The sequence below is a fragment of the Pseudopodoces humilis genome, chromosome 4 (assembly GCF_049639895.1).
Source record: "Pseudopodoces humilis isolate 2021_Gansu_Grassland_sample_001 chromosome 4, ASM4963989v1, whole genome shotgun sequence".
NCBI lineage: Eukaryota > Metazoa > Chordata > Aves > Passeriformes > Paridae > Pseudopodoces > Pseudopodoces humilis.
In genome coordinates, this window is record NC_142203.1 from 76079766 (window position 1) to 76105722 (window position 25957).

Sequence of the window (25957 nt, forward strand, 5' to 3'; positions counted from 1 at the left end):
GGAGGGAAGGGAAGGAAGGGGAAGGGAAGGAAAGGGAAGGGAAGGGAAGGGAGGGGAAGGGAAGGGAAGGGAAGGGAAGGGAAGGGAAGGGAAGGGAAGGGAAGGGAAGGGAAGGGAAGGGAAGGGAAGGGAAGGGAAGGGAAGGGAAGGGAAGGGAAGGGAAGGGAAGGGAAGGGAAGGGAAGGGAAGGGAAGGGAAGGGAAGGGAAGGGAAGGGAAGGGAAGGGAAGGGAATATTTCAATTGGAAGGTACCAACCGTCATCCAGTCCAACTGCCTCCTCCATTCAGGGCTGACCAAAAGTTAAAACATGTTATTAAGGACATTGTCCAAATACCTTCAGCAGCTTTAGAGGATGTGGGGTTGATGAATATGCATAATTAATCCTCATGAAGATAGAGAAGGGGTAAGTATTATTTTTCCCCACGCATGCACTAGAGAACTAGGGCCAAATCTTATCTTCTTCAGATCCTCCCACAGTGTCATCCCTTTGCAACATGTAAATGGAGCATGTTAAAGGACTCACACGAAGCCCCACAATCAGGATTCTGGTCATGGGCATGATTTTGTAGGTGCAGGCACGAGTGGCCTGAGAGCTGGAGCTCTGCTGTTTCACCAGGCCAGTGGTTTTGGAGTGTGTGGGACAGAGTAGCCCTTGATTAAAGCAACATGTTTGTGGTTTTCAGGAAGAGGGGGATCACAGCAGCAGTGGGAGCACAGGATCCCAGCTGGGATTGGGCTCCAGGCAGGGCTCTGAATCCAGGTCTGGCAGCCACAGGAGAAGCAGCCAGTTCAGGCAATCACCCAAGGTATATCTAGTAGTGACATGCTGAAATTGTGTCCTGTGCTTGCTGCTGCTTGGAGGTATCCCCCTCACGACATGTTTGTGGTGTGTGTCACACGTAGTTGTGGGTGTGTGTCAGCTGTGAAGGACACTTCAAAGACCTGTTTAATTCACTTGTGATGGGTGACCCACTGGGGTGTGCTGAGTGCCTTAGCATTGGGAAAGAAGTCCCTAGTCAGCTGCTTAAGTGCAAAGGAAATCAGGGGTTTTTTCTGTATTTGAAGTCTTGGAGTATTTCAGTTTTGGGAAATCAAAAGATGTCTGTAATTATTTCCTGGCAGGTCTTCATTAGAAGTTGAAAGATGTGTGGACAGCACATAGATGGTGTCAGATGGTGACCTCGAGTCCAGCTGCTTTCTGTGTGAGCTGTCTGCAGGGCTAGATGGGGAGCTACCTTCCTACCCTGCTAAAGACTGTAAAAGAATCCACTTTTATATGGGTTTAGGTCCATCCTTGAACTCAGACTAGAGATCATTCCTGTTAGGTTCAGTGAGCCTCTGTCCTCCTGTCTTCTCTTGGAGTCGCTCTCCTTTATGCACGCATGAGCACCAGTTGTGCCAGAAGTGGATGGCAGACTCTGAGGTTTGGAACCAGTGGCCAAAGTCCTGGTCCATTCATCCATTTCATCCTCCTGAAGATCTTGAGGAAATATCTTTTCCTTCTGAGCCACACTGTGGTGGGAAAGGATCCACAGAATCAGGTTGTATCTAGAAAGTGACGGTCCTTTCTGGTGGGAATGAGACTCGACATATCCTTTCCTCTTTGAGCAGGGATAGTACTGTCTTCCTCAAAAATTCTATATTTTTATCTGTATTTTTCATACAAAAACTTGCAGTTTTCAACAAGGAAGCCCTGAATTGGGGCCTTTTCAGACAGTTCAGTATCTATCTCATCTTTTTTTATTTTCTACCAAAGTGCAGCCAAGGGTTGTAGGCAGTTGAGAAGGAGGAAATGTGGGGGAAGCTTCTCAAGATAAGAACTGAAAAATGCTTAGGTAATATATGGTGCAGGATAATCCCTGAATTTATACCAGGGACCCAGGTGGCCACTTGGTGTTGTTCTGTGTGCAGTGATGATTTAACCTAGTTGCAGTCGTGCAGCAAAGGGCATGATTTCATATTTGTTTTCTGGAGGATGGTAATGAGGAGCGGCAAGAGGTGGGATGCTGAGCTGGGTTTTGGAAAGCTGCTGCATGCATGCAAATGCTGACTTTGTGGGGAATTTGCTGAAGCTGCATGCATGGTAAACAGCCAGAGTCCACGTGGGCCTGTCTCTGTTTGTGTGGGCAGCTCCAGGGGCTGGGCAGCAGTGGATGGAGGTCATTTGTGCTCAGAGGGGCAGGAGGACAGAGGTTGTGGACATGCATTTAAACCACACTTTGTGCAGGATCTGCTTTACTGGATGTCTCATCCCTCAGAGTACTGGTGTTACTCTTGAAAGTGTCTCTCTCAATTATCATTCTGAGTGAATTAATTAATTTTCAACAGTACTAACTCCTTCTCAGTGAAAAAGAGTATCTAAAGATGAGGGTTGGGTCACTGAGAGTTTCGTGTTAAAATTGCTGATGGTTATAATTGCAGTCCTGGGGGGACTGACAGCAAGTCACTGCTTTTCTTAAATACATGCAAATTTTAATCTTTTTTTTTTTTTTTTTTTGTACCTGGATTTGAGAATTGGCTTTTTGAAGTCTTATTACTAAGTTTTGGCACTGTGCTGAGAGCATTTTAGTAAGCTCCCTGCAGTACAGGGCTGCAAGGCTGCTCCCTGTCCTGTGAGCTGACACAGAGACTGGTTCTAAAGACAGGTCATAGAAGACCAAAACAGTGTCTTGAAATGGCCACAGTGACTCAACGACTTAATGACAAGGTGTGTTGTCACTGGGCCCTGGCACCACCTTTGTGGAGTCTGGCTGATGCTTGGAATGTCTCTAAGAGGTTATAGGCACATCTTCTAGGAGGACCAGGTTTGGGTGAAAGTGTCCAGCTGCTGCCTTGGACCTGCCTGACCTCCTCACCACCTGAAATAATTTGTCTGCAGGAAGAGGTTTCTCTTCCTTGTGTGACAGGTGTGATAACCTGCACATGTATACTGCTTCTGGATGCTTGTAAGGGTTTAAAAAACTAATTCCTCTCCTTGGTGGGAGAAAAATCATGCTTGCATTTGCCTAAAATAAAAAGCTCCTCTTCTGTAACTTATCATGAGAGTTATTATATATTTCTGGTAGTTTGTTTCTGAACAGAGACATGTCAGCTCTGCAGATCCCCAGGGGTTAAAATCATAATCCATAAACCCCTTGGAGAAGACTAAAAAGGGAGCAATGTGTCTGTGTTTGGAGTTTCTGGTGTCTAAATTGGTTGTGCTGGAAATGACTGCAAAGTGTAAACCATCTGTTCACTGAGGATGTGTGTCCCTGACATTGGTTAGGAAAGTGTTGCTCACTTTGTGAACAGATTGAGCTCTGGGACTTCATTAAGAAATGGTCACATATTTTATGAGTTTCTAATGTCTTGGTTAATATTAATAGTACTTGAAAATGACAGAAGTTACATGATGGGGAATAGATTAATTCCACCTTCTCTAGCATGTGTTTTGCAAGAGTGGGATCATTTGGACTGAGATGCTTAAATAATCTGAATATGTGCAAGGTTATGAGTAATCTGAATAAGAAATGTTGAGGGAAAATTGGTTAATATGGGATTCCCTATGTGAAATGCATTCAATCCATCCAGACTGAGTCAAGTCTAATTTCTTGAATGTTCTTGAATGGCAAAATCCAACCTGATTTACTTCAGCTGTTAAGGGCAGAGAGGGCAGCCCTCTTTGTGCAGGAAGGACATGTGAGGGCTGATGACTGTAAAGGGGCTTTGAATAACATAGGTGAGGTTTTTTGCTTTAGATGCTCGTGCTTTGGGTTGTCCATTTTGACAAAAGCAGCTGCACAGGAAAGTTCAAGGTGTTTCGCAGTTGGCTGGAGGTTTCTTATAATGCCCATGGGGAAAGGCTCTGGGGGTGCTGGTGCCAGTGGCTGGACAGGAGGTGAGCAAGAGGCCAGTGGCCCCTGGGCTGTGCCAGCCAGGTGTGACACAGCCCCAGGGCAGGGCCCGTCCCCTGTGCCGGCGCTGCTGAGGCACCTCCAGTGCTGGGACAGCTCTGGGCCCCTCAGCACAGGAGAGACACCGAGGGGCTGGAGCGTGTCCAGGGCAGGGAACGGAGCTGGGGAAGGGGCTGGAGCCCCAGGAGCGGCTGAGGGAGCTGGGAAAGGGGCTCAGCCTGGAGCAAAGGAGGCTCAGGGGGCCCTTGTGGCTCTGCACAAGCCCCTGGCAGGAGGGGACAGCCGGGGGGGTCGGGCTGTGCTGCCAGGGAACAGGGACAGGAGGAGAGGGAACGGCCTCAGGCTGGGCCAGGACAGGGACAGGGGGGACAGCAGGAGGAATTTTGTCACAGAAAGGATTGCTAAGCATTGGAACAGGCTGTCCAGGGTGTTGGAGTCCCCACCCCTGGAAGTGTTCAGGGAATTCCTGAATGTGGCACTCAGTGCTCTGGGCTGGGTGACAAAGGGGGTTCAGGCACACGTTGGGGTCAGTCTTAGAGGTCTTTTCCAACCTAAATTATTCTGTGATTTTGTGAATCTCAGCCTGCCCCCCGGACCTTGGTGGATTGTGGTTATGGACATGGGGCAGGAGGACAGGGCTGGAGTCAGAGCTGAGCTTGTGCATTGTCTGCTCCATGTTGTGCACAGCTCTGTGTCCTCAAGGCTGAAACTGTCAGTCCTTGCCTTCATGGTGCACTTTTACAGCAGATGAGGGGTCTCTGCATTGCATGGATTCACACAGGAACGCAGGATCCCTTTTGCAGAGCCAAGACACCTCCATGGCTGGTGGGAGAGGCTGTGCCCTGGTCAGGACAGCTCCATGTGCCTCCCAGCAAGTAACCATCTTTCCATCTCTCCTAGAATGGCAACAAAGAGAGCAACCTTGACATGCTGGGCACAGACATCTGGGCTGCCAACACCTTTGACTCCTTCAGGTAAGCTGGTATTAAAATGTTTTAAGAGAAGGATGGACTGTGCCTTGTATTAGCCCTTGCCAGTGTGTCCACCCTGTTGGTACCCAGACACCAGAGAGTACCCTGGTAGTACTGACATCACTGCTCCTCCCCATCCCCATTTAGCCTGTGGCACCAAGCACAATCTTTTCAAAGCATCTTGTGTGCTTTCAAGGGGCCAGTGCCTGGGTTTGCAGTTTAAACACCTGAAAACAGTACCAGTACAATTACTTGTAGTCACCCCAGAGCTGCACAGGCAAGACCTGAGTCAGCTCTGAGCTGCTGCTCTGGGATTTTACTCTCCCATTAGTTGGAGGTACCATCGTGTGTTTGCTTCTTAGCTGCTGGGAAGAAGTTTGCTACCCAGCCTGCTGTCTCATTGTGGGGAAAGCAGTGAAATATCCTTTCTGTCCAGTTTTATGCATAATCTGCAGGTGTTGAGTCACTGGAGCAGACAGGTTGTGCAGGACCAGAGAGAACATCATTTCATGGACCTGTTGCAATACCCTCTTGGTACAGAGAGCAAAAAGACACCTTGCAGGGTGTCTTCTGTATCAAAATTAGAGGCTTAGATCAAGCCACAAGAGCTCAGCATACCTGAAAAACAAGAAAAAATGAAAAGAAATGCATCAATGTGAGGACTGGAGGCTCACATCCACATGCTCTGCAGCAGGGAGTGGGGAGTGGTGCTCCCAGAAATGCCAGCTTTCCTTGTCTGCAGGCTCTGATGTGCCCTCTGCTCTACAGCTCAGTGCTGTCTAATTAGTAGTGGACTTCCTTTCTCTTTTTTTCCCTGTTTTTCTCTCCTAGTGGTGCAACGTGGGACTTGCAGCCTGAAAAACTAGATTTCACCCAGTTTCACAGAAAGCTGCGAAACACCTCCAAACACCCATTGCCTCACATAGACAGAGAAGGGTGAGTGCTGTCTCTGCAATACTGTGCTCTCCAGGAAGGTCTCTAACTTTTCTCTTGCTCTAGGAACTCTGGCTTGGTGGCACACCTCGCATAGAGGATAGGGAAGAAGCACTGGACTGTTTACAGAATTTGAGAAGACTATGATCAGTCTGTCTGGCTCCTCTATCATCCAGTTCTGGGCTGGAGTGGAGTTGTTCCCTGTATTTTTGCATTGCCTCATAGATCTCAGTCTTTAAATAACTCTGGTTCCAAGTCTCCCAGATCCCGGTGTTCTAAATTTAAACATCTCTGGATACTGGAGGAAAGATCCTGGCTTAGTGCTGACCTGGTTACAGTTCCTGTGAATGACACTCTTCTTCCCAGCAAGAGTTCAGGGAAGGAGAGAGCATCAATGTGTTTCATAAAGCTGTGAAAACATTCAACAGCTCCTTTTTGGTTGCGACAGCCTCCACAGGCTTCCCTGGTATTTCTGGATTCCTTAGTGGTTGTTGGTTGGTCAAACCAAATAAATCTGTGCTGGCACCAAGTGGCTCACAATTGTTGCTTAGATGGGTGTCACCATTTCTCTGCAGGTTCTGCAGGTGGAGAAACAATCACTCCCTGACAGGAGTGTGCAGCCAGGTGAGGGTCAGGCTCTTCTCCCCTGTTATAAATGAGAGGATAAGGGGTAAAGGCCTCATGTTGCAGCAGGGGAGGTGTAGGTTGGATGTTAGCAACAGTTTCTTCACTCAAGGGCTGTCCAGCCCTTCCACAGCTGCTCACAGCTGGGCTAGAGTCCCCATCCCTGGAGAGGTTTAAAAACCACATGGATGTGGCACTCAGGGACATGGGTCAGTGGTTGCCTTAGCAGGGCCAGGGGAATGCTTGAGGTGATCTTAGAGGTCTTTTCGAACCATAACAATTCCATGATTCTACAGGTCGAGTTTTCCTCACACTATCACTCATAACATTAGAGGAAGGAAAAAATTGGAACAGGTCTACAAGATGAGGTTGCAGCTGATGTTCCATCACCGCCATGTTGTTTGTAGGGATGGAAATTTTCTCTTGGAGACATTTTTCTGCTGATAATTTGATTTTGCCAAAGTATTGGCCAGTGCCATATCCCTGGTCTGCACACCTTGTTTAGAAGACAAGTTTAGAATTGTTATTAGAACAGTTGATGGGAAACAATTAGAATCATTCAGCCAGGCCAGAAATCCCATGCCAGCCCAGGGTCAGTATCTGCAGGTTCCTGCATCATACAGGGACAGGAAGACTCAGACAACCTTTTTTCTCTGTAGGTGAGGTATACTGCAGGTTTATAAAGAGCATTTTCAGATGTAACACTAAATTTCTAAGTCACTAAATCTCTTAGTCAAGTTCAATCCCATTTTCTCAAGTGAGTTTGAAAAATGAGATGAAGGGGCCCTCTGTAAAATAAGATACAATGTGCTTCCTCTGTAAAAAGAAGATATAATATGTTCCATGGTTGAAGGCATTTATCAGGTGATCCTGTCAGTGACACCTGCTGTGTGCAGGGAGGATGGAACAGGGTTGGTGGTGCAGTTTTCCTCTGGTTCCTGCTGTATTGTGAATGCCCACATTGCAAACAGGTAGAGGAGGCACTGTGGAGGTGAGATATTGAATCACTCCTAAATATTACAGCTGTAAAAGTGGAGTAAGAATTAGCGTATCTGCAGAAAAGTTAAGCAGATGCTATCAGCACAGAACAGTGCATGTCCCAAAATGTGTTCCATGTAAGTAACCTGGCTAGAACAGAGGAAGCACAAAGAAAGGCAAAATTGTTGTTATTTTTTAGCTTCTAAAGCTGACTGTGTTGTGCATTCATCAGCTCTCCATGCTGAATCTGTGCTGAGATTCAGCTTGCTGAGCCTCCATGAATCTCCACCTGCTAGCTAGGCACTTTCCCCTCTTGCTTGAATGGGAAGCTCTTTTTAACAATCTGGCTGTGCAGTGAAAAAAATAATAGGGAAAAAGAAAGGAGTATGTTGTTCAATGTTTTCATGTGTTTTCAACAGTAAAAAAAAACATTTTATTCCTGATCAGTTGCCCAAGGCTGGCCATGTAGCTGCATCCAGTTGTGTGACCTCAAGTGACTTTTGGGTGGGTGAAGCATTTTCCTCGAGGCAAATGCTGTTTGGTGGCATGCTGAATAATCAAAAGTGGAGCAGTTAAGAAAAAGTGAAGAACCGTACCATGTTTCTGACCTGAATATATCTACCTTTAATTTCCAGTGCTAGCTCTTGCTTTGCTTGTACTCTTCCAGATCAAGCATCCTTTTGTAGCTGATGTTTTCATTCCAGGTATCTCCCAAGCACATGTATCACTTGAGTTTTTCAGGTACTCTAAGGAATTTCTCTACCACCTCTTTGAAATGTGGCTGCTGGTGCTGCCCATGGTCCTGTAGCTGCAGCACAGCTATGCTGTCTCTAGAGGAAAGCTGTCTTCATCCCCCTAATCCCTGCCTCCTCTTCATCCCCTGCCTTTTAGCCACAGTTCAGCATCAGAAATTCAGCCTGGGATGGTCCCCACCCTTTTCAGATGACCTCTTCCTACGATACACGTGTGTTCTGCACCTGCAGCTGGCATTATTTGTCCCCAGATGTGTGACATGGTTTTCTCATCTGTATAAATACATGTATATAAATATTTTTTCAGATGTGTGTTTCTGTATGTGTATGCACATTATATTTTTACCTTGGTAAGTCAAAGTCAGGATTTCATCTATGATGGAAAGTCAGTTGTTGAGCACTTCTAATTTCCAATAAATACAGAATCACAGAATGGTTTGAGTTGGAAGGGATCTTCAAGATCACCTAGTCCAACCCCCCTGCCATGGGCAGACACCTTTTACTAAACCAGGGTGCTCAAGTTGATTAAGGTTAATTAAATTGCTTCCCTTCAGCTTGCTGGTTTTTTAGTCTGGTACTTCAGCACATACCATTCTTCTAAATTTTTCCTCCCATTTTTTCTAATTACAAGATCTGTTTTTCTCTGACTTTTAGGCACTGATTACCTGGGTCTGCTGCTACCAAAGTCTCTACTGTATCTTATTTAACAATATCTTACTTCTAACTGAGAAAAAATATTTTATCATTCTTGCATAATAAAAAAGATCATCTCTGTTGTTTATGAATCCAGAAGGATGATACTTATTGACCTTTTTCTTATTTTTCTGTATCATTTCAAACTCTTTGCATCCAGCTAGTAATTATCTTTGGATTGTTTTTTTCCTTTCTTGTTTCAAGAAAGTTGGTGAGCTGACAATTCTGTGTATGGTGTGTGAATGCTTGACTTCTCATCCCAATTTCTTTGTCTTTCAAATTGTCTGTTTATATTTATATCGATTGCTGCTTCCTGTCTGAGGTGTGTGTTTGCTGATTTTCAACACCTTTCTCAGCAGGGGAGCTGGAGCTCCCATGGAGACCAGCAAATGAGCAATGCTTCAAAGGAAACATTTTTCATTACTCCTTTTGTGCTCTCATTTCTGCTGTCCAGGTGGGCTGTGCTTTCAGTTTTACTCGCTCTGGAAATCGAGTAACCCTGGGCTCAGGACTGCCTTTGGTTTTCTCACTGCTGCTACTACCAAAAGTGTTAGCAAGCTGTGGCAGATGGTGCAGGTGGAGAGGACTGAGCAGAGCATTTAATTTTGTATTAACAGCTTTACGCCTACGTGGGAGTGTTTGGAGGCACAGCACACTTGCTCCAGAGAGAGCCTCTTTGTTTCCATGAGAGGCCTTTGCCGTAACAACTGATATTCCCCTTGTGCCTTAATAGAAAATTAACTGTGTCTCCAGTGAGTTTTCACATGCTTTTGTTTTGTTTTCCTCTTGTCACAGGCTTGGAAAGGGGAAATATGAGGATGGTGACAGCATCAACTTGAACGACATAGAGAAAGTCCTTCCAGTGTGGCAGGTAGGTGATGAGGACATCTGCCCCTGCCACCGTAGGGACCAGCAGCAGTGCCTTCCCTGCCTTGTGTTCCCTTAGGAAACCCCCCTCACGAGTGGGAAAGCTGCTGGGCTGTGGTCTTTTGGAGGCTGGGGAGGGAGATTTGTGCCTGTGGTTTCAGGTGTTAGTTCTGGGCAACTGCAGGTACCACTCAGACTTTGTTGGGAGGTGATACACTGAGAGCAGTGTATACCTATATATGTATATATGTGGATGTACACAGGGCTCATATGTTGAAGAAAAGGAGATTCTGAAAAGCATCAACCCATCCTGACAGCTCCAAAATGAATTGCTGTCAGGAAGCCAGCAATGCCTGTGTGCTGACACAGGTATTACTCCTTTGGGGTGGCGCCCATGCATATATGTGGTAATATATGTATATATTATGTATATAATGTATATGTATATAATGTATATGCCCATGCATATACAGTGGTAATCCATGTGTGTGTTTTCTCCAGCCTGTTCTTTCACCAGATCTCTCTTTACAGTTTTGGCAGTTCTGGTTAAATGACCTCTGATGGATATTGGGGAAATAGCAGGATGAGACCCCACAGTTCAGAAGTCAGATTGAATAAGTCAATTTGTCAGTATCATAGAGTTTTCCATTTTACAGAGCCCTAGTCATCGAAGGAGCTGAGTGCCCTGAGATAGGCAAGTTTCTGAGGATGTTCAGGGTGTTTTGGCTGAAACCTCTTTGCCTCCAGAGGCAAGGATGAAAACATCCCATGTGCTGTGGTAGCGTTACCCTTTTCAGTGCTGAGCCAAGAGCTCGCAGGGCTTCTTGCTCACACATCATGTGAGGAAAAGCTTTGCTTGTCCTGCAGGCCATGTGACAATCTGCCTTGCTGTTTTTTTTGGGCGAGCCATTTGGCACTGAGTACATGAAGGAGTGGAGAAGGGCAGCTGACTTTGGCAGGGAGGAGCACTGCCTGCAGCTGCTTCCTGCTCAGCCTCTTCCATGTTTGGTATGTCTGGACTTTAGGTCACAGGGTAAAAACATCAGGTTCAGCTGATGCAAAGCTCATTAATTCTGCAAAACAATGTTAGTTTCCCTGGGGAAAAATTGGAAATGAACAATCAAACTGTCTTTGGTGCTAGGAGTTGATTACCTTCAAGAGGGTTTTAATCAACAGCTGTTAAATAAGCCAGGTCCTCCTGGTCTGGTTATCATTTCATTGTGACCTAAGAGTGCATTGAATACAATGAATTAATTCCAATATATACGTTAATATCTGGCTTAATTGTTACTGTGACATTTCTAAGCTGGAAGACGTAGTGGGAATGCTGGATTTGATGTTTTGTTTGTGCCTTGGGGCAGGCTCGTGCAAGTGCTGCATTAATTTGCAGACATGCTTACCTTGGCATATACAGCCAGTCATATGTGTCTGTGGGAGCTAGGACCCAGGTGGCTTTGGGTGAGGGTTTATCTTATGCAGCATGGACAAGTGAAATACTTGCAGACAGCTGGTTTAATCCTGACATATCATTGTTAACTGGCTTTGAATGCAACTGTGCAATGCTGACAGTGATTTTACTGCTCTTTATCCCTTGTTTTAAATGGCTCTGTGGAGTAGTGAGGGGGGTGGCATAAGGGAAGATACTCCCTTGTGTGAGCCTGTGGAAGGAAAATCCCTCACCCCATGGGGCTGGCCCACACTGTTATTGCATGTGTTGCATCCTGAAGAAGAGGCTTCTCAGGTTGGTGAAATATAAAATCCTGTTCTGTCTGTGTTTGAGAGCTCATGGGTTGCTTACAGGAGGCACGCACAGATGGAGGGGCAAATCTGATCATCCTCTAGCCCCCCACTGTGGTGGTCTGAGCATCCTCCAGTGTGACTGAACCAGTCCAAGCATCCTCCAGCACAACTGGGGTGGTCCAAACATCCTCCAGCAGGACTCAGATGGAAATGTTTTGCTGCTGGGTGTGCTTCAGCAGCCATGGAAAGGTTAAAAGCACCACATTTGAGAGAGGCAGGAAGTCTTACTTGCAGGCTACTTGGAGATTTGTGTGTCTTTGGTGTTAAGGTGTGATAGACACAGGACATGAATCTAGAATTAATCTCCAGTGTACATCCAGGTCTGTGTGGATATCTATGGAGAGATGCAGAGATGTCCCTAATTAAGCAGAATATTCTGGTTTTCTGGGGGTTGAGCAGACTGCTCTGGATATCTGTGTGTTAATATCCCTATACATGAGTTTTTCTGCTGGAATCTATCAGTAGTATTTTAACAAAATATTGAAAGGAAAGTCTATGACTATTTGGCAATTGAAAGGTGGGAAAATAAAACAAAATAAGCCCAAGCTACCTTTCCCCAGATTCTCTTCTTTTGTTTGGAATTCGTGCATCCCAGTCCTTGGGGATGCTCTCACAGCATGGCGTGCTCTGCCATCTCGTGGACATGCACAGGCTTCACAACTCCTTCAATGTAATTTGAAGCCTTCTCTTGCCCCATCCTTTCAAAATCCATATGAGGTGCTTTTTTTTGAGCTCGTGAGGTCATTGCCTTGGCTCAGCTCATGAGCCATAACCTCTTCTTACTCATAAGAGTCTGCAGTAGAATTTGGGCACTGATTCACCAACGTGCTACCAAAAGTGACTCTTCTGAAGGTAAGTGTTCTCCATTCATAAGATCTGCTTTTTACTGCGCACCAGGGAGCATGTGCTGTGTATGGAGGCACAGCTCAGGTGCAGAAAGAGGCTTTATCATCCTCTCCATTTTCACGTCAGCTGTTTTGTTGGAGGAGACCACATAACCACCTTGGTGTCATGAAGATGTCACAGGGAGGGCAGAGTCAGTGCCTTTTGCTTTTTCTCCCTTTGGCAAACACTTGGGAAGTCTTTCAGGCTTAGATGTGTCACATCCAAGTACTCTGGTCCCAGATTTAGTCTATAGAGTCCTTGGCAAGCAAGCCCTTGGCAAAATCTGCACTTCCCAGAGAAAGTAACCCAGGAGGTCATGTTCTGCAAGATCACAGGATCATGGAATGGCTTGGGTTGGAAGGGACCTTAAAGCTCATCCCCTTCAAACCCCCCTGCCACGGGCAAGGACACCTTCAACTATCCCAGGTTGCTCCAAGCCCCATCCAGCCTGCCCTGGGACACTTCCCAGGAATGGGGCAGACACAGCTTCTCTGGGCAAGGTCCGCCCCGCTCCTTCCTGTGGAACTGCTGTAACTCACAAAGGATGCAGGAGGCTGCATGTCACAGTGGTGTGCTGTGAATGCTGCTAGACACAAGCAGAGAGTTTTGAGATGTGTCCCAAGTGGTTTCTGGACTTGTGTATTGCAGAATTTGACTTTCAGCTTGCTGGACTGATGCCTTTGGGATGGGCTTGCCCTCCTTGGAATGCTGGGAATGTGCCTTCACTGCCCAGCTGCTCCTTGTCTTGTGTTTTAGAAAGTAGAAATGTGGCACTTCTGAAAGGCATATTTGGCTCTATTGTTGTAATGAGATAAACTTGGAAGATGGCATTGATAAAGTTTGGTTTGGCATCTTGCTGCCTTCAACTCATCTCCTTCCGTTTCCTTACTGATTCTTGACCCTTTTTGTCATGTGCTTGCAGTTACAATAAACTGCTTGTTTCTCTTCTGGCTGCGGTCGTCATCCAGCTTCCTTGTTGGAAGAGAAACAAGAGAGAAGCTCCCTTGGAGGGAGAAAGGCAGACTCTAAGTTGTTCACATTCCTCTTAGCACCACTGTGTTCCTGGTTTTGTCCAAACAGGATTAGAAGCACCAGGATTCCTGATCCGGTTTGTAGTTCAGCCTATAGGTACTTAGGCAAATGGATTCATTATTTAAACTCTTTCCTTTTTACGCATGGCTGTGTTTGAAAGCAGAGGCAACCAAGCTGCAGATTCTTTTTTCGGCTTTGATGTTATACTGCTTTTCTCCTGGTGCTGGAGAACCACTTGAATTGAGAAACCCACAGGCAACCCTGCCCATTTTCTTTAAACCCCTCTTCTCCAACAAGTATTTTCAAGTCAGACCTGACAGTTCAGTGCAGAGATGGTGTGAGTATGACCTGTGCATGGGCTGGTCACTTGGGGTTCCTGCCCCAGGTGAGGCATGGACACACTGGGACATGGTTTGTTGCACCTCAGTGTAGAGATCTAGGCGAGGCTGGATGATTCCCATCTGAGTATACCCATGTCCCTTCCCTGTCAGCTCTGTAGGGTGCAGAACATCCAGTTCCCATGTGGATTCCATGGTCAGATATGGAAGGTTCCTGAAGAGAGATGAGCTAACCCAGGTGTCCAGGGGGAGGGGATAGATCATGGGCGAGCAAACCTTCTGTTGTCACTCTGCAGGTGAGGAGGGGAGATTATTGTCCAGCTGGTGTGAGAGCTTGTTCCTGAATCCTGCAGATCCCTGATCCTTCTAGAGTGGTGGTAGTGGGAGAACAGGTCTCTTTGGAGCTCACAGGCAGATCTTTGGTGATGTGGTGTTATTTACTGTCACCATATGGAGTTGTCACCTCACCACCTCCTCTCTTGCCTGCTCTTTCTACACTTCAAGGCTGGGCAGTCCTCATTTTATCCAGCACATTAGGCAACCCAGATTCCTCCTCTTTCACAGCCTTGGCTGTGAAATGTGGCCCTCTTCTAGCAGGCTGTCCTGTGCTGGTGGATCTGGGGTGCGCTGATCCCTCTGCCTGGCATACCCTCGCACTGGGAGTGTCCTGGTCAATGTGGTGTGTGCCCCTTGTGCTCTGTGTCCCTGCTGTCACTCACAGGGTCTAGCCCTGATGTCCTTTATGTGTCCACCACTTATGGAAAGGTCAGGGTGCCTCCCTAGGAGCCCCAAAAAGGGGGGATTACTTCTCCCTGTCCCCACTTCTTGCTGGATTCTGCCCAGAGTGTGTGGGCACAGCACTGCCTTCAGAAGAGGTTTCTTGTCTGACAAGCCCATATCCCAAAGGTCTTTCCAATACAGTAATAGCTAAAACCACTGTGGAAAGTCCCTGTCAAAGAGCCAAGACTTAATTGAGTATAGGTCACAACGTATTGGGAGTCAAAGCTCTGCTTCTGAGTAAAAAGCTTTTGGTTTGCTGTGGCTTCCAGTGAGACACGAGCTGTCTGTGGCACTTTCTTTGTTGCATTTAACCCAACTGACAGTGGCCATCACCTGAGGCAGAGAGGGCAATCTGCTCTTGTCACCTGTAGCCCCTCCAGCATCACTCCCCTGCCAGACTTAAGGCCACCATTGCCAAGGAAGGCAGATGAGGTCATGGAGATCTTCAGAGAACTGGAGAGGTCTGGACCAAGACTGTGCAGGTCATCACCTCACAGGTTCCTGCAGGCCTGGGCTCTGGTGGCAGAGCACAGTCCCTATGATCTGTGAAGGTTATAGACCCTGAGGGTTTTATCAGATGTGCAGGAAAGGCAAGATCTTCTAGTGGGTTTTTCAGATTATGATGGTCTTTCATACCACAGAATCAGAAATTGTGAAGTTGGAAAAAACTCATAAGATCATTGGGTCCAACCATTTCCCCAGCGCTGCCAAGGCCGCCACTAACCCATGTTCTCAAATGCCACATCCACATGGCATTAAAATCCCTCTAGGGATGGGAATTCCACTACTGCCCTGTGCCAGGGTCTGACAGCCTTTCCATTAAGAAATGTTTCCTAATATCCAATATCCTAATACCATATGATAGCCTTATTCAGCACATAACACTGGAGAAATGGCCAGGAACTTTGATGTTTCCATTATTATCTTATTGTTATCATTATTATTTTTCTCATTATCGTTATTATCATTACCACTATTACAAATATTATTGTCGTTATCATTGTCATTATTATGGTTATTATTGTTATTGTCGCTATCATTATTATTATCGTTATTATGGCTCAGAGTGGGTTGCTGATTGTGGAAAATGAGATGGGCTCTCCCTTCTCAGGGGTGCTGTTACTCTTCTGGCTGTCAGGCAAACTTTGCATTCTGAGTCATAATTCCTGGGGGTGTCTTCCCAACCTGGCAGGCACAGAGATCCTGTTTTGTAGTGGCTCCTGGTGCTGATCAGCTGCTCAGAGTTAGGCCAGGCTGCTGTGCTTGCCAGGGTAGGAGGCACTGGGATGTTCTCACACACCAGTTGGATTGACTGGTTGGGGGTTTGGGTTTGGGATGAGCAGGGAGGGAAGGCAGAAGGGACAAGGGTGGTTTATGCTGCAGCTCTGAAGTTTGGCAGTGTTTGGTGGCCGAGGGGACAGGGGAGCCTTGCAGCACTAGAGGGCACTGCGGCCTCGCTGCAAGGCCCTGGAATGCTGCTCTGGGATGAGGACATGAGGCTTTTCCAAAGGCTTTTTCCAAGCAGAAACCCCTCTCTGCAGTCTCTCACCCTCCTGCACCAGGCCACACTGCTCTCCGTGCAGATGTGTCCACCTCGGGCTCAGAGTGCATTTCCAACGTGGGGAAACCTGCAGGTGTTTCTCTGTAACTAGAGCTGAATTTGGGTGTGAGCTGTATTTTGGCTTTGAGCAGAATTAAGTTAAAACTGAAGGTGTCTGTGAGCCCCTCTGTTACCAAAGCCCTGAGGGGGGGCTGGTTCTTAGGGGTTATGTATGTCCCATCTCATAACTCCCTGGAAATCCCACCTTTGCCCACACAATCCTCAACTCCATGTATCTCCTACAGGATGCTCAAGCAGGACTCTGTCTGGCACGATGCTCCTCGCACCAGAGCAGTTCCAGGTGTGCTGAGGGGTTCTCCCTTTCTCTTGAGGTGCTGCTGCCCTGTCAAGGGGAGGATGTTCTCCTGAACACCCACATTTCCACCTGTCCCTGTCCCCCACCTGCCTTGTACCCAGCCCCACGCTGGCCTCAGGAGTAAGGGAGATGGGCACCATGGATTGCCCACTGCTGGACCCTTAGACCTCAGTTTGCCAGCCACTGGTTTGTACCACAAAATTTGATAAATAATGGGTTGTGGGTGGCTTTGCAGCTTTTCCTCAGGCTGAGATGATGGAGGGGTGGACACAAAGAGATGTTGGGACTAGGCTGCGCTTACCAATAGGAAGTGGTGGGTTCTGGGTTCATGACCAGGGACCACAAAGAAATAGGAGTATGGGAGAGCTGTTCCTGGGAGGATGAAGAATAAAGATGCTCTGTTTTACTTTTAAGGAGTCCACAAGTAGTTTTAGTCCTGAGAACTGCAGTTTTCTGGGGAATTAACTGGTTTGGGCAAGGGGAGTTTTGCAGGGGTATAAATAACAGCTCAATAGGCATTTCAGGCTCAGAAATGTCACCATATTATTCTCTGGCTTAAACACACCAGGGAGCTCCTTGGATTTTTCCCAGCTTTACAGCTGGCTTCCCTTTCAAAAAGGTTTGCTTTTATGCAGCAATATAACATCCAAAGCAAACCTGTTTTTGTTTTTCCCGGTCATTTCTATAGACTCCAAAACACACCCCTTAAATCCTGCCTGAGTTTTAACTTCCCAATAATGTTACATTTTCTTCTCCCTTGTTTTCTCAGGGGATTCATTAGAAAACTGAGAGGTTTTTGCTGCATGCCCTTGAATTTGCTGAATATTTTCCTGCAACTTCCATGGAAGAAATGTGGAGGAATGATTAAATTTTTAAAATGTTATTAAAAGTAGCCAAGAAAAAAAGAAATCCAGATTTCTAAAGATCCCAAGTAGAAACTCAATGTTGCTTTGGTTGTTTCCACTATTTCCACATCCTAATCCCCTTCCCTGCTCTCTGTAAAAGAGATGAATTTTTAATAAAATGAAGGGAAGGAAGGAATTTTCTCTCAAAAAAAAAAAAGTAGGCATACCACAGGACCAGAGAAGGGAGACGTGCATACATCCCCGTTGTCAGAGGGATCTGGAAAGCCTAGAAGCACCTCGCTCTCTAAAAATCCTGCTAATGGGGGATGTCTTCATCTCTGGTCCGACAAAATAAGAGGTTAATGTTTCCTGTCACATTTATAAATTTCTTCTTAACCAGAAGATGTTCCCCCACCCTTTTCTGCTGCCTTTCCTCTGATGTTGTGGGAATAGAAAGCAATACAATAAATGAGACCAGAAGTTCTTAAAATGCGAATTTCCTGCCCGGAGGCAGCAGGTAAGTGAATCCCATTCAGCTTGGAGAGATGTATATATAGCTATGGGTGTAAATGTAGGTATTTAGTGGCAGGGTGTTTATTGCAATGCTAGGTGGTTTGGTCAAAGATTATCATTTAAGTGGGAAATTTATTGCTGCACACGACGCCTGGATGTCTCTTCCATGGGGAAAATAAAGACTGTTTATGAAGGAATTAAATGATGTCCTCCCTCTGGTAGCAGACCAAGCTGTAAAACCCAGAGGTCCTTTTAGTCCTACGTTTGTATTTTTCGTCTTTTTATGATTTTAAAAGTACTTTTGATAGTTGGCTTTTTCAACATCATGAAATGGTTTGGGTTGGAAGGGATCTCAAAGATTGTATTGTTCCAACTCCTCTGCCATGGGCAGGGACAACTTCCACTAGACCAGTTTGGTCAGAGACCCAACCAGCTTGGCCTTGGGACACTTCCAGGGATACTCCACTGACTTCTCTGCTGGTTCTGGAAATGGCCCAAATATACACATGCTGGCATGGTCAGTGAAAGAAAAGTCTGTGGCCTCCCCAGAATGCCTTTGCTGGATGGTGGGCTTGAATGATTTCATTTTGGCTAACAGGAATGGCGAGCAGAATGTGGTCTCCACACCTTTGGCCACACAACGCTGTCCCTGTGTCCATGTATCCTAAAGGGTTATTCCTCTTTATCCTTCTGTTCCTCGTGTTGTGGAGAAACTCCTCATTGTTGGCTTGCTTTCTTTTTCATTCTTTTTTCTTTTTTTTTTTTTTTTTTAATAATTCTTGTAATGTTCGAGCAGAGAAACCACTGGAGAATGATAAAGCTTCATTTCTTCCTGCTTTTGTGACCCACTTCATTATTTCATTTCTCATTGTATATTCTTCTGAGGCACCCTGTCCAAACGGAAAGAAAATATGTGTGGTTATAGGAGCTGTTTGTTTCCCTTTGGCTGAGAAAAATAAGACCCCTTATTATGCTGGGCAAAATAAGCAGGTATCACAGAAGATATGGATTGCTTCTGCTGCTTAGTTCTAGGGAAGGGACTGCTGATACTTTCTCCATCATGTATCTGTGAGCAGTGTTATTTCCGGAAGCTGGTGGGCTGTGTGTACCTTCAGCTGGCCAGCCTTCCTCTTGGTGCTCTGCACAAATGAAATATAAAAGTAAATATTCCTTAAGTTTAAGTTGCTGCACATTTTCTAGACGAGAATGAGAAGATTTGGGTCAATAGTTATATGAACATGGTTTGGAGGAGCAGCAGGAGAAGTGAGACACCCTGTCTCCTTGTTCCGTGATTGTTCCATAATAATCCAGACCAAAGGCAGTTTTTAAGATTCAAGTGTGAAACACAGATTTGCCCGTGTATTCAAAAGAATTTAAAAAAAAAAAACATGAGTTCAGGACAATCTCCAGGTTTGCAGCCTGAGGACATCATCCCAGTGCTGCTGCTGGACCCCGTTGTTCACACCACAGAATGGCCACAGTGGCTGCTCTGCTCCAGCTATTGGGCCTGTGGTTAGTGAATGTTTGGTTTTCCAAAGTTTTCTTCTTGTTTGGGTTGTTCCCATCCCTCTTGCCCATGGAGCTTGTTCAGCCCTGCATCCAGGATCTCAAAACTGCTTGTCAGGAGGCTGTTGCAGGGGAGAATCAATCTGTCTTCCCATGAAACCAGCAGCACAAGAGGAAACAGCCTCAAGTTGCATGAAGGGAGGTTTAGTTGGGTATTAGGCAAAAACTTCTTCATGGAAGGGGTTGTTAAACATGGAAATGGGTGGACCAGTGCAGTGGTGCAGTCCCCATCCCAGGAGGGATTTGAAGGCCATGTGGATGTGGCACTTGGGGACATGGGTCAGTGGTGGCCTGGACAGCGCTGGGGGAATGGTTGGGCTTGATGGTTGGCCTGGTCTTTTCCCGCCTAAATGATTCTTTAATTGTATGAGTCTGTCTCTGGTGTAAGCTGTGCTGGGAGGCACCAGGGATGAAGAAGCTTCAGGATTGCCTGTGGATGTAACAATTAACTCAACCTGAAGGTTATGGAGAACCTGGGGACTAAGCAGATGGCTTGTCTCCTAGGTGCAACCAACATGCTAAAAAATCATCTCCTTGCATGCAGATTTTGATCTGGAAGCTTGGTGGTGTGTTTTAATAGCTGGATTGTTGTGATAAGGCTTCAACTTGTGCATTATTTTGATGTCAGAGCAAAGCCAGCCCCGTGTGCCTCAAGGCTTTGGGAGGCAGTGCAGTCCCTGCACTCACTGAGCCAGCAGTGTCCCAGCACAACAGGTCACCACCCCAATAAGCACAAAGGCAAGGAGACAGGCTCACACTGAAATGGTATTTCAGCCAGAAAGAGTAAAGCAGGTAAAAAAGTACCCTGACCATCAGTATGTGAGTGGCCACCTTCATGTTGTGATATTACAATATCGGTTTTCTATTTTATTTTTTTTATGGCTGGCTTAACAATTAAAAGGCTACACTGCTCTTTGGTTTTTCCAGTCTGCTGCATCGTGTGACCCCGGTGACTCCGAGCTAAGCCTCGTTATATAATGGTGGGGTGTTTTTTTGGAAAACCTCCATTTAATCCTTTCAGAGCAGAATTTGCTGTTTTTGTTTTCTTTCATATCATCGTCTTGTTTCCCCCCTCCGCCTACCCCTTCCCCGGCGGTGCACGCTGGAGGCGTCAGTCTGGGAGCAGGGTCCTTTCTTCCCTTCTATTTTTTTTTTTTCCCTTTTTTTTTTTTTTTTTCAAATCTGGAGAGAAAGGAAAAAAAAAAAGGTTTATTTTCGTTTGCTTGGGTTACAGCGCCTTTCCCCACCGTCGGGGGGAAGGACTACGTGATGTGCAGCAGGTATTTTGTGAATGGAGCACAACCCTGTGACTCCCCGTCGCTTGACCGAAGGGGGAGGCAGGGGAAGGAGAAAGAAAAAAAAAAATAATAAAAACCACCACCCAGTGACTCCATCTGACTCGTTTTGGCTGGAAAACTTTTTCAGCGCTGTGGTTCTTAAGCCAGGAGGAAGCTTTCTTCTGGCCCAAGAACAATAAAGGGGTCAGCAGCCTGATCCTCCCTCCTACACCCTCTTCCTTCCATTGTGAGGGGTCTGTGCAAATATCCCAGGCTGCTTCTGCTGGGGCCTGAGGGACCTGAGCCGCACACGTGACATTAAAGAGAGACTCCGCGAACTCAGTAATCCTGCGAAAAGGAAAAAAAAGAAGAAAGAGAAAACAAAATGAAGTCTCAGAGGAGCTCTATTTCTGGTGTAGTGTTACGCCTGGAGAAGTTACCAATGGGTGTTTCTCATGGTGGGGGGAAATCCGTCCCCTTACCCTGCCTGGGTCCTCCTTCACAATGCCACAGCAGCATCTTCCCCACTTGCTCAACAAGTGGCCAAATGCACACCCAGGGAAGGTGAACCCTCATGTCCCACCAGCCCTACACCTCCTCCATTTCTTGGCTTGTCCAAGAGGGGGAATTTTTGCTGCTCCTGTAGTCCAGGTGCAAAGCCTGTGTGCTGCAGGTGTGCAGTCTCCAGCAGGGATGGGGTTGAAGGAGGCCCAGCTGCTTTACGTGCTATGCTTGTTCCAAGGATTCACCACCACCTGGCAGCACTTGGTTTTTCAAGCCAGCATTTTTAATGACTCACTCCTCAGATATATATCACAAACCATGAAGGTCTGAGCCAGCAATCCCTAGGGTAAAATATCTTCCAGAGGTGCTGTGGGGCCACAGCGATGTGCCCACCAGTCCTGTCTGTCATGAAAGCCACCTGCATCTCTCTGGGAAGGAGGTCGTACACTGGTCAGAGGGCTGCTGTGGTTTCTGTGATATTTCTCATGAATATGGAGCAGTCAGAAAACTTGCAGCCCACATTAGGTTCTGCCACCATGAGTGGTGATTCTCTTTCCAGGTTGTATCTGCCAGGCTAGATGGTATCTCCTCCCAAAGGAGAAGGTGGGACCTGTGGCCTTCTAAGAGAAGTCAAGTTCAATGCAGGAAGCCACATCATATATGGAAAACCTGATGCATTTGCCAGAGGGAGAACATATCATGCTCATCAAGTTGTAGAAACCCACCTTTTGTTTGTTTGTTTTTTTGACACAATTAACCAGCTAACAGCATGTGTGACCTCGCCTGGCCATATCCCAGCTCGCTGGCCCTTGGCACTGCGCGGCCACGTGGACGGCGTTGGCGATCTCACCGTAAGGCAGTTCCTGCTGTTATTATCTCCTCGCCGTGTTGATAACACTTTGCTGGCGATGGCCAGGATTTCCTCGCACTACAGAGCTTTCCTGAGGATCAGCTCTGCGAGCGGTGGAGGAAGCAGCCACTGCGAGATTGCTCCTGACTGCTGAGAACGCGGTGGCCGACTTCAAACGTACGTGCGACCTGACATGATCCGAGGAGCGCCACGCCGGCTCCTCTTTCCCCTCGCCGGCCTTGTCAGGGCAGGCGGGTGGAAACTCCTCTTCTGCAAGTGCTCCAAGAGCTGAAGCGAGACTAAATATGGTTATGAAAGCCCATCAGAGCTGGGGGAGAGTTGTCCCATGTCTTGCCCGGAAATCTGAGGGAATGGTGAGGACAGTCATGGCCAGGGTGGAATTCAGGGTCTCACCCCCACCCTTCTTGAGGTGCCCAGTGTTGGGACTACAGACACTACACACTTTCCTTTAGTTGAAAGGAATACCACTTGTAGTTCCGTTTTTAAGTACTTAGGCAAACAGATTTGTTATTCAAACTCTTTTCTTTTTTTACAAATGCCCATGTTTGAAGGTAAAAGCAAGAAAGCTGCAGGTTCTTCTTTCAGCTTTTTCTCCTGGTGCTGGAGCAGCTCTCTGATCCCTGCACACAGAGTCTGGCTCCAGGATTTTGGTGGTGCTTCCAGGTATAAGTGATAATTACATTGGCTTTGTTGACCCTGGTGGAGGGCAGGTGAAGTGTGACAGAATTCCAAGATACAACTTCTTTGCTTATATTCCAGAGCAACAGTGCCCAGTTGTCCATGGCCAGCGAGGCCACAAAATTAGAGTGGTTCCAAGGGTTGCAAGTGTAACTAAGGCTGGGAACCGGCTAAGTTAGAGGCGAAGTTCTGGGATTACTTGACCATCCTGACATTCCTGTCTGAAGGAAAAGAAAACTGCCTTGTTTGGCTTCTATTTGCTGCATCTTTTCCTGCCATTATTTGCATACCAGGCAGAACATGAATTTGTTCTGCAGGTCCTCAGCTTCTGAGAGTTGTTGGTTCAGGAAGGGCAAACCTGTAGTGCAGCAGCTGGTGGCTGTGCTCTTCCGGGAGACCTAAGGTAATTTTCCTGACATTAGATTGGATTAAAAGACAAGGTGTTCTCACAGCACAGAAGTCTTTCTGCATTTGAAAACCAATGATTTAGTGGGCACCTAGAGTGATCTGCAGTTAGGGTCGGAGAAATCCAGGCATCTTTCACAGGCATCTTGCTTATCCAAAGGCACTTTGTTATTTGGTGCCTTTACTGTGTTTAGCACAGGGAAATTAGAAGTTAAAGCCCTGGTGGGAAGGATTGACTGTTCAGGAGCAGAGAGCAATGCAGCAGAGCATGGTTAGAAAGGAATTTATAGCAGGACGGGTAAGGGATGAGAGTGGGACTTGATGATGGTCCCTTAGAATCCATTGTCAAGTCCAGGCAAATTGGTGCTCCTTGATGAGAACAGTCCTGCTTCTGAAGAAATCCACAGAAAATCTCCGTCTTCTCTGTCCAGGTTTCTAACCTTCTGCTTTTCTCTTCTGTTGAAGACTTGGTTGTAACACCTGTTTGAAGTGGCTGCTGAGAGTTTTTTTTTCCCTCTGCCAGACCTGCCCACCTACCCACAGCCACCAAGGTCCTACCATGAGTAGATGCAATTGAAACAAAGTTTAAAAGCTCATATGAATGGGAGTTGAAAGGTAAAACATACCCCAGTCCTGCAAGTGACCTCCAGCCCTTTGGAAGCTATTTGGCATCTTGAAAGATTCCCCATTGGGTGCTGCAATTTGCTCTGGGGTGGTTTCATGGATTTTGTGTTGCCACATCTCTCTTCTTCCCCTGTGTGGTCACCAAATAGCTTTTCAGATCTTAGCTCGTGCAGAAATACATGTCCAGGGGACAGGTTCAGGGAGTATCCTGCCCTGGGAGGTGAGGGCTGAGGTGGCTGGGAGTTTCTGCTGGAGCTTTAAGGAGTCTCCCTGTGCTGGGAGCTGTGTACAGTAGGAACAGTCATCAGGCTCATCTTACGTGCGCCTCGTCTCACTGGTTAGGATCGCTTCCCCCGTGGAAACCATCAAGAATTTCCGTTATTTCCTTTCCTGAGGCTTTGTTTGGGTGGGGATTTCTGGAAGGTATTTCACAGGCAGGTATAATTAAAGAAAGACATGCTTGCCTGGAGGCTTGACGAGGTTTCTTTAAAGCCAGGCCTTTAGTGTGGTGGCAAAACAGAAACCGTTTGTTTCCCGGTCCAATTGAGGGGAGGTTGGGAAAAAGGGGGAGCTAATCAGCTGGGAATCATCCCAGTTAAATGCTGCACACCAGGGTTAAGGCCCTTATCCAGCAAATCCTTGAAATATGTGCTTAATTTTAAGTCCCTCTGACTTCAATCTGTTTACTCTTGTGCTTAAGTTTAAGCATGTGCCTAAGTGCTTGGCTGGCTGCACGCCAAGGCAAATAGTAGACTTAGGAGCAGACTCACATAAAGTAAGTGCTTTGCTGGACTGAAGTTCCATGGGACAACGGGTGGTGTGCAGGTCTGGGATGCTGGAAGGGGACAGTGCTGTGTATCCTAGCTCCATCAAGTTATCCTGTGTTGGGTACCACAGACCTGAGGCTGTGCTCACCTTGCAGGGAACATCCAGTGTGGCCTCTAAACAGGTACCTGAATTTCAGCATCTGTTTCTCTGTTCTGAAGGCATCAACCTCACCTGTAGCCTTCTGTATATCACAGAAAAACACAGTCTTGGAAAAGCATATAATTTATTTCCTCTCCATTGAGAGAAAGGAGCATGTTAATGGAGGAAAATATTCTTGATTTTATCATCAAAGAAGGAAGGAGAGCAGATTCTATGACCTGACTAATAAATCTTTGTAGGAATTTGTGTGGCTGCATTAACACAACAAAAAGGACTCCTGTATTAGCACAAGCTTTTATAATGGCTTTATCTTCTTCTTTCCTGTTCCAAGCTAATTCCTGAAAGCCTTCTTCTAATCCCCCATTTTGCTCATCCAGCCTGGACTTCTTAGAATGGCAATGGGGGTTTTTTCTTCAGTTTTAATCTACAAATGACAGCTCTTAAAGCTAATGACTGTAGCTGTGGCACACACAAAAATGAAAAACTGCCATCAAGAAAACAAGATGTGTGTTTTTTGAAAACACCACTACCAGGGGTTAAGGGAAATTTGCAGCTGGAACAAATACAGCACTCGTCTAACTTCCTCAATAACTCTGCCGAGGGAGCGGGCAGTTGCCAGACTGAGGAAGCGTGGTTAGCCATCGAGTCTTTGAATGCAGCTCCGTTTCCCCCTCAAACCCATGGAATTTATATTAACCTCCAGCTTTTCTTAGCTGGCGGGAATTTTTTCTTTTTTTTTTAATTTGCTTGGGTAAGAGCCTCACTTTTGTTACTTTGGTTCACAGGAGGGGTGGAGGAGATGGTTCTGCTCCTCACGCTGCGCTTTTGCTGGCAGAAGGCCAGCGATGTTAAATGAATAATTTTTGGCAGTGATAAGGAGAGAAAGGTTGAGGCTGCCAAGTACAGAGTCACAGATGTCTGAAGGCTTGGTTTTGGGAAGGGCAGGCTTGAGAGATTCTAGCTCAATGAGTTGTCTCCAATCCCATCAGAGATGCAGGCAGGAGGAAGTACCCCATGTGCCTTTAGCATCTTGTACATGGGTGTAAATGGAGCAGGCAGAGAGCAGTATCACAGAATCATGGGATGTCTTGGGTTGGAAGGAACTTTAGACACCGTGTCATTCCACCCCCTGGCATGAGCGCCTTCCACTAGCCCAGCTTGCTCCAAACCCCATCCAACGTGGCCTGGAACACTTCCAGGGATGGGGCAGCCACAGCTTCTCCAGGCAACCTGTGCCAGGGCCTCCCCACCCTCACAAAGAAAGAAATCCTTCCTAATATCTTG

The 25957-nt window shown here is 46.6% G+C and overlaps 1 protein-coding gene across 2 annotated transcripts in view; it reads left to right on the forward strand.

Annotated features, from left to right (window-relative positions):
* Nucleotides 1-25957, forward strand: part of CTIF (cap binding complex dependent translation initiation factor) — a 146705-nt gene that overhangs the window by 41115 nt on the left and 79633 nt on the right. For both annotated transcript variants that reach the window (XM_014257058.2, XM_014257059.2), the window contains exons 4-6: nt 4795-4868; nt 5697-5801; nt 9641-9716. In XM_014257058.2, the coding sequence (XP_014112533.2) occupies nt 4795-4868; nt 5697-5801; nt 9641-9716 (255 nt within the window). The remainder of the gene's footprint in view (nt 1-4794; nt 4869-5696; nt 5802-9640; nt 9717-25957) is intronic.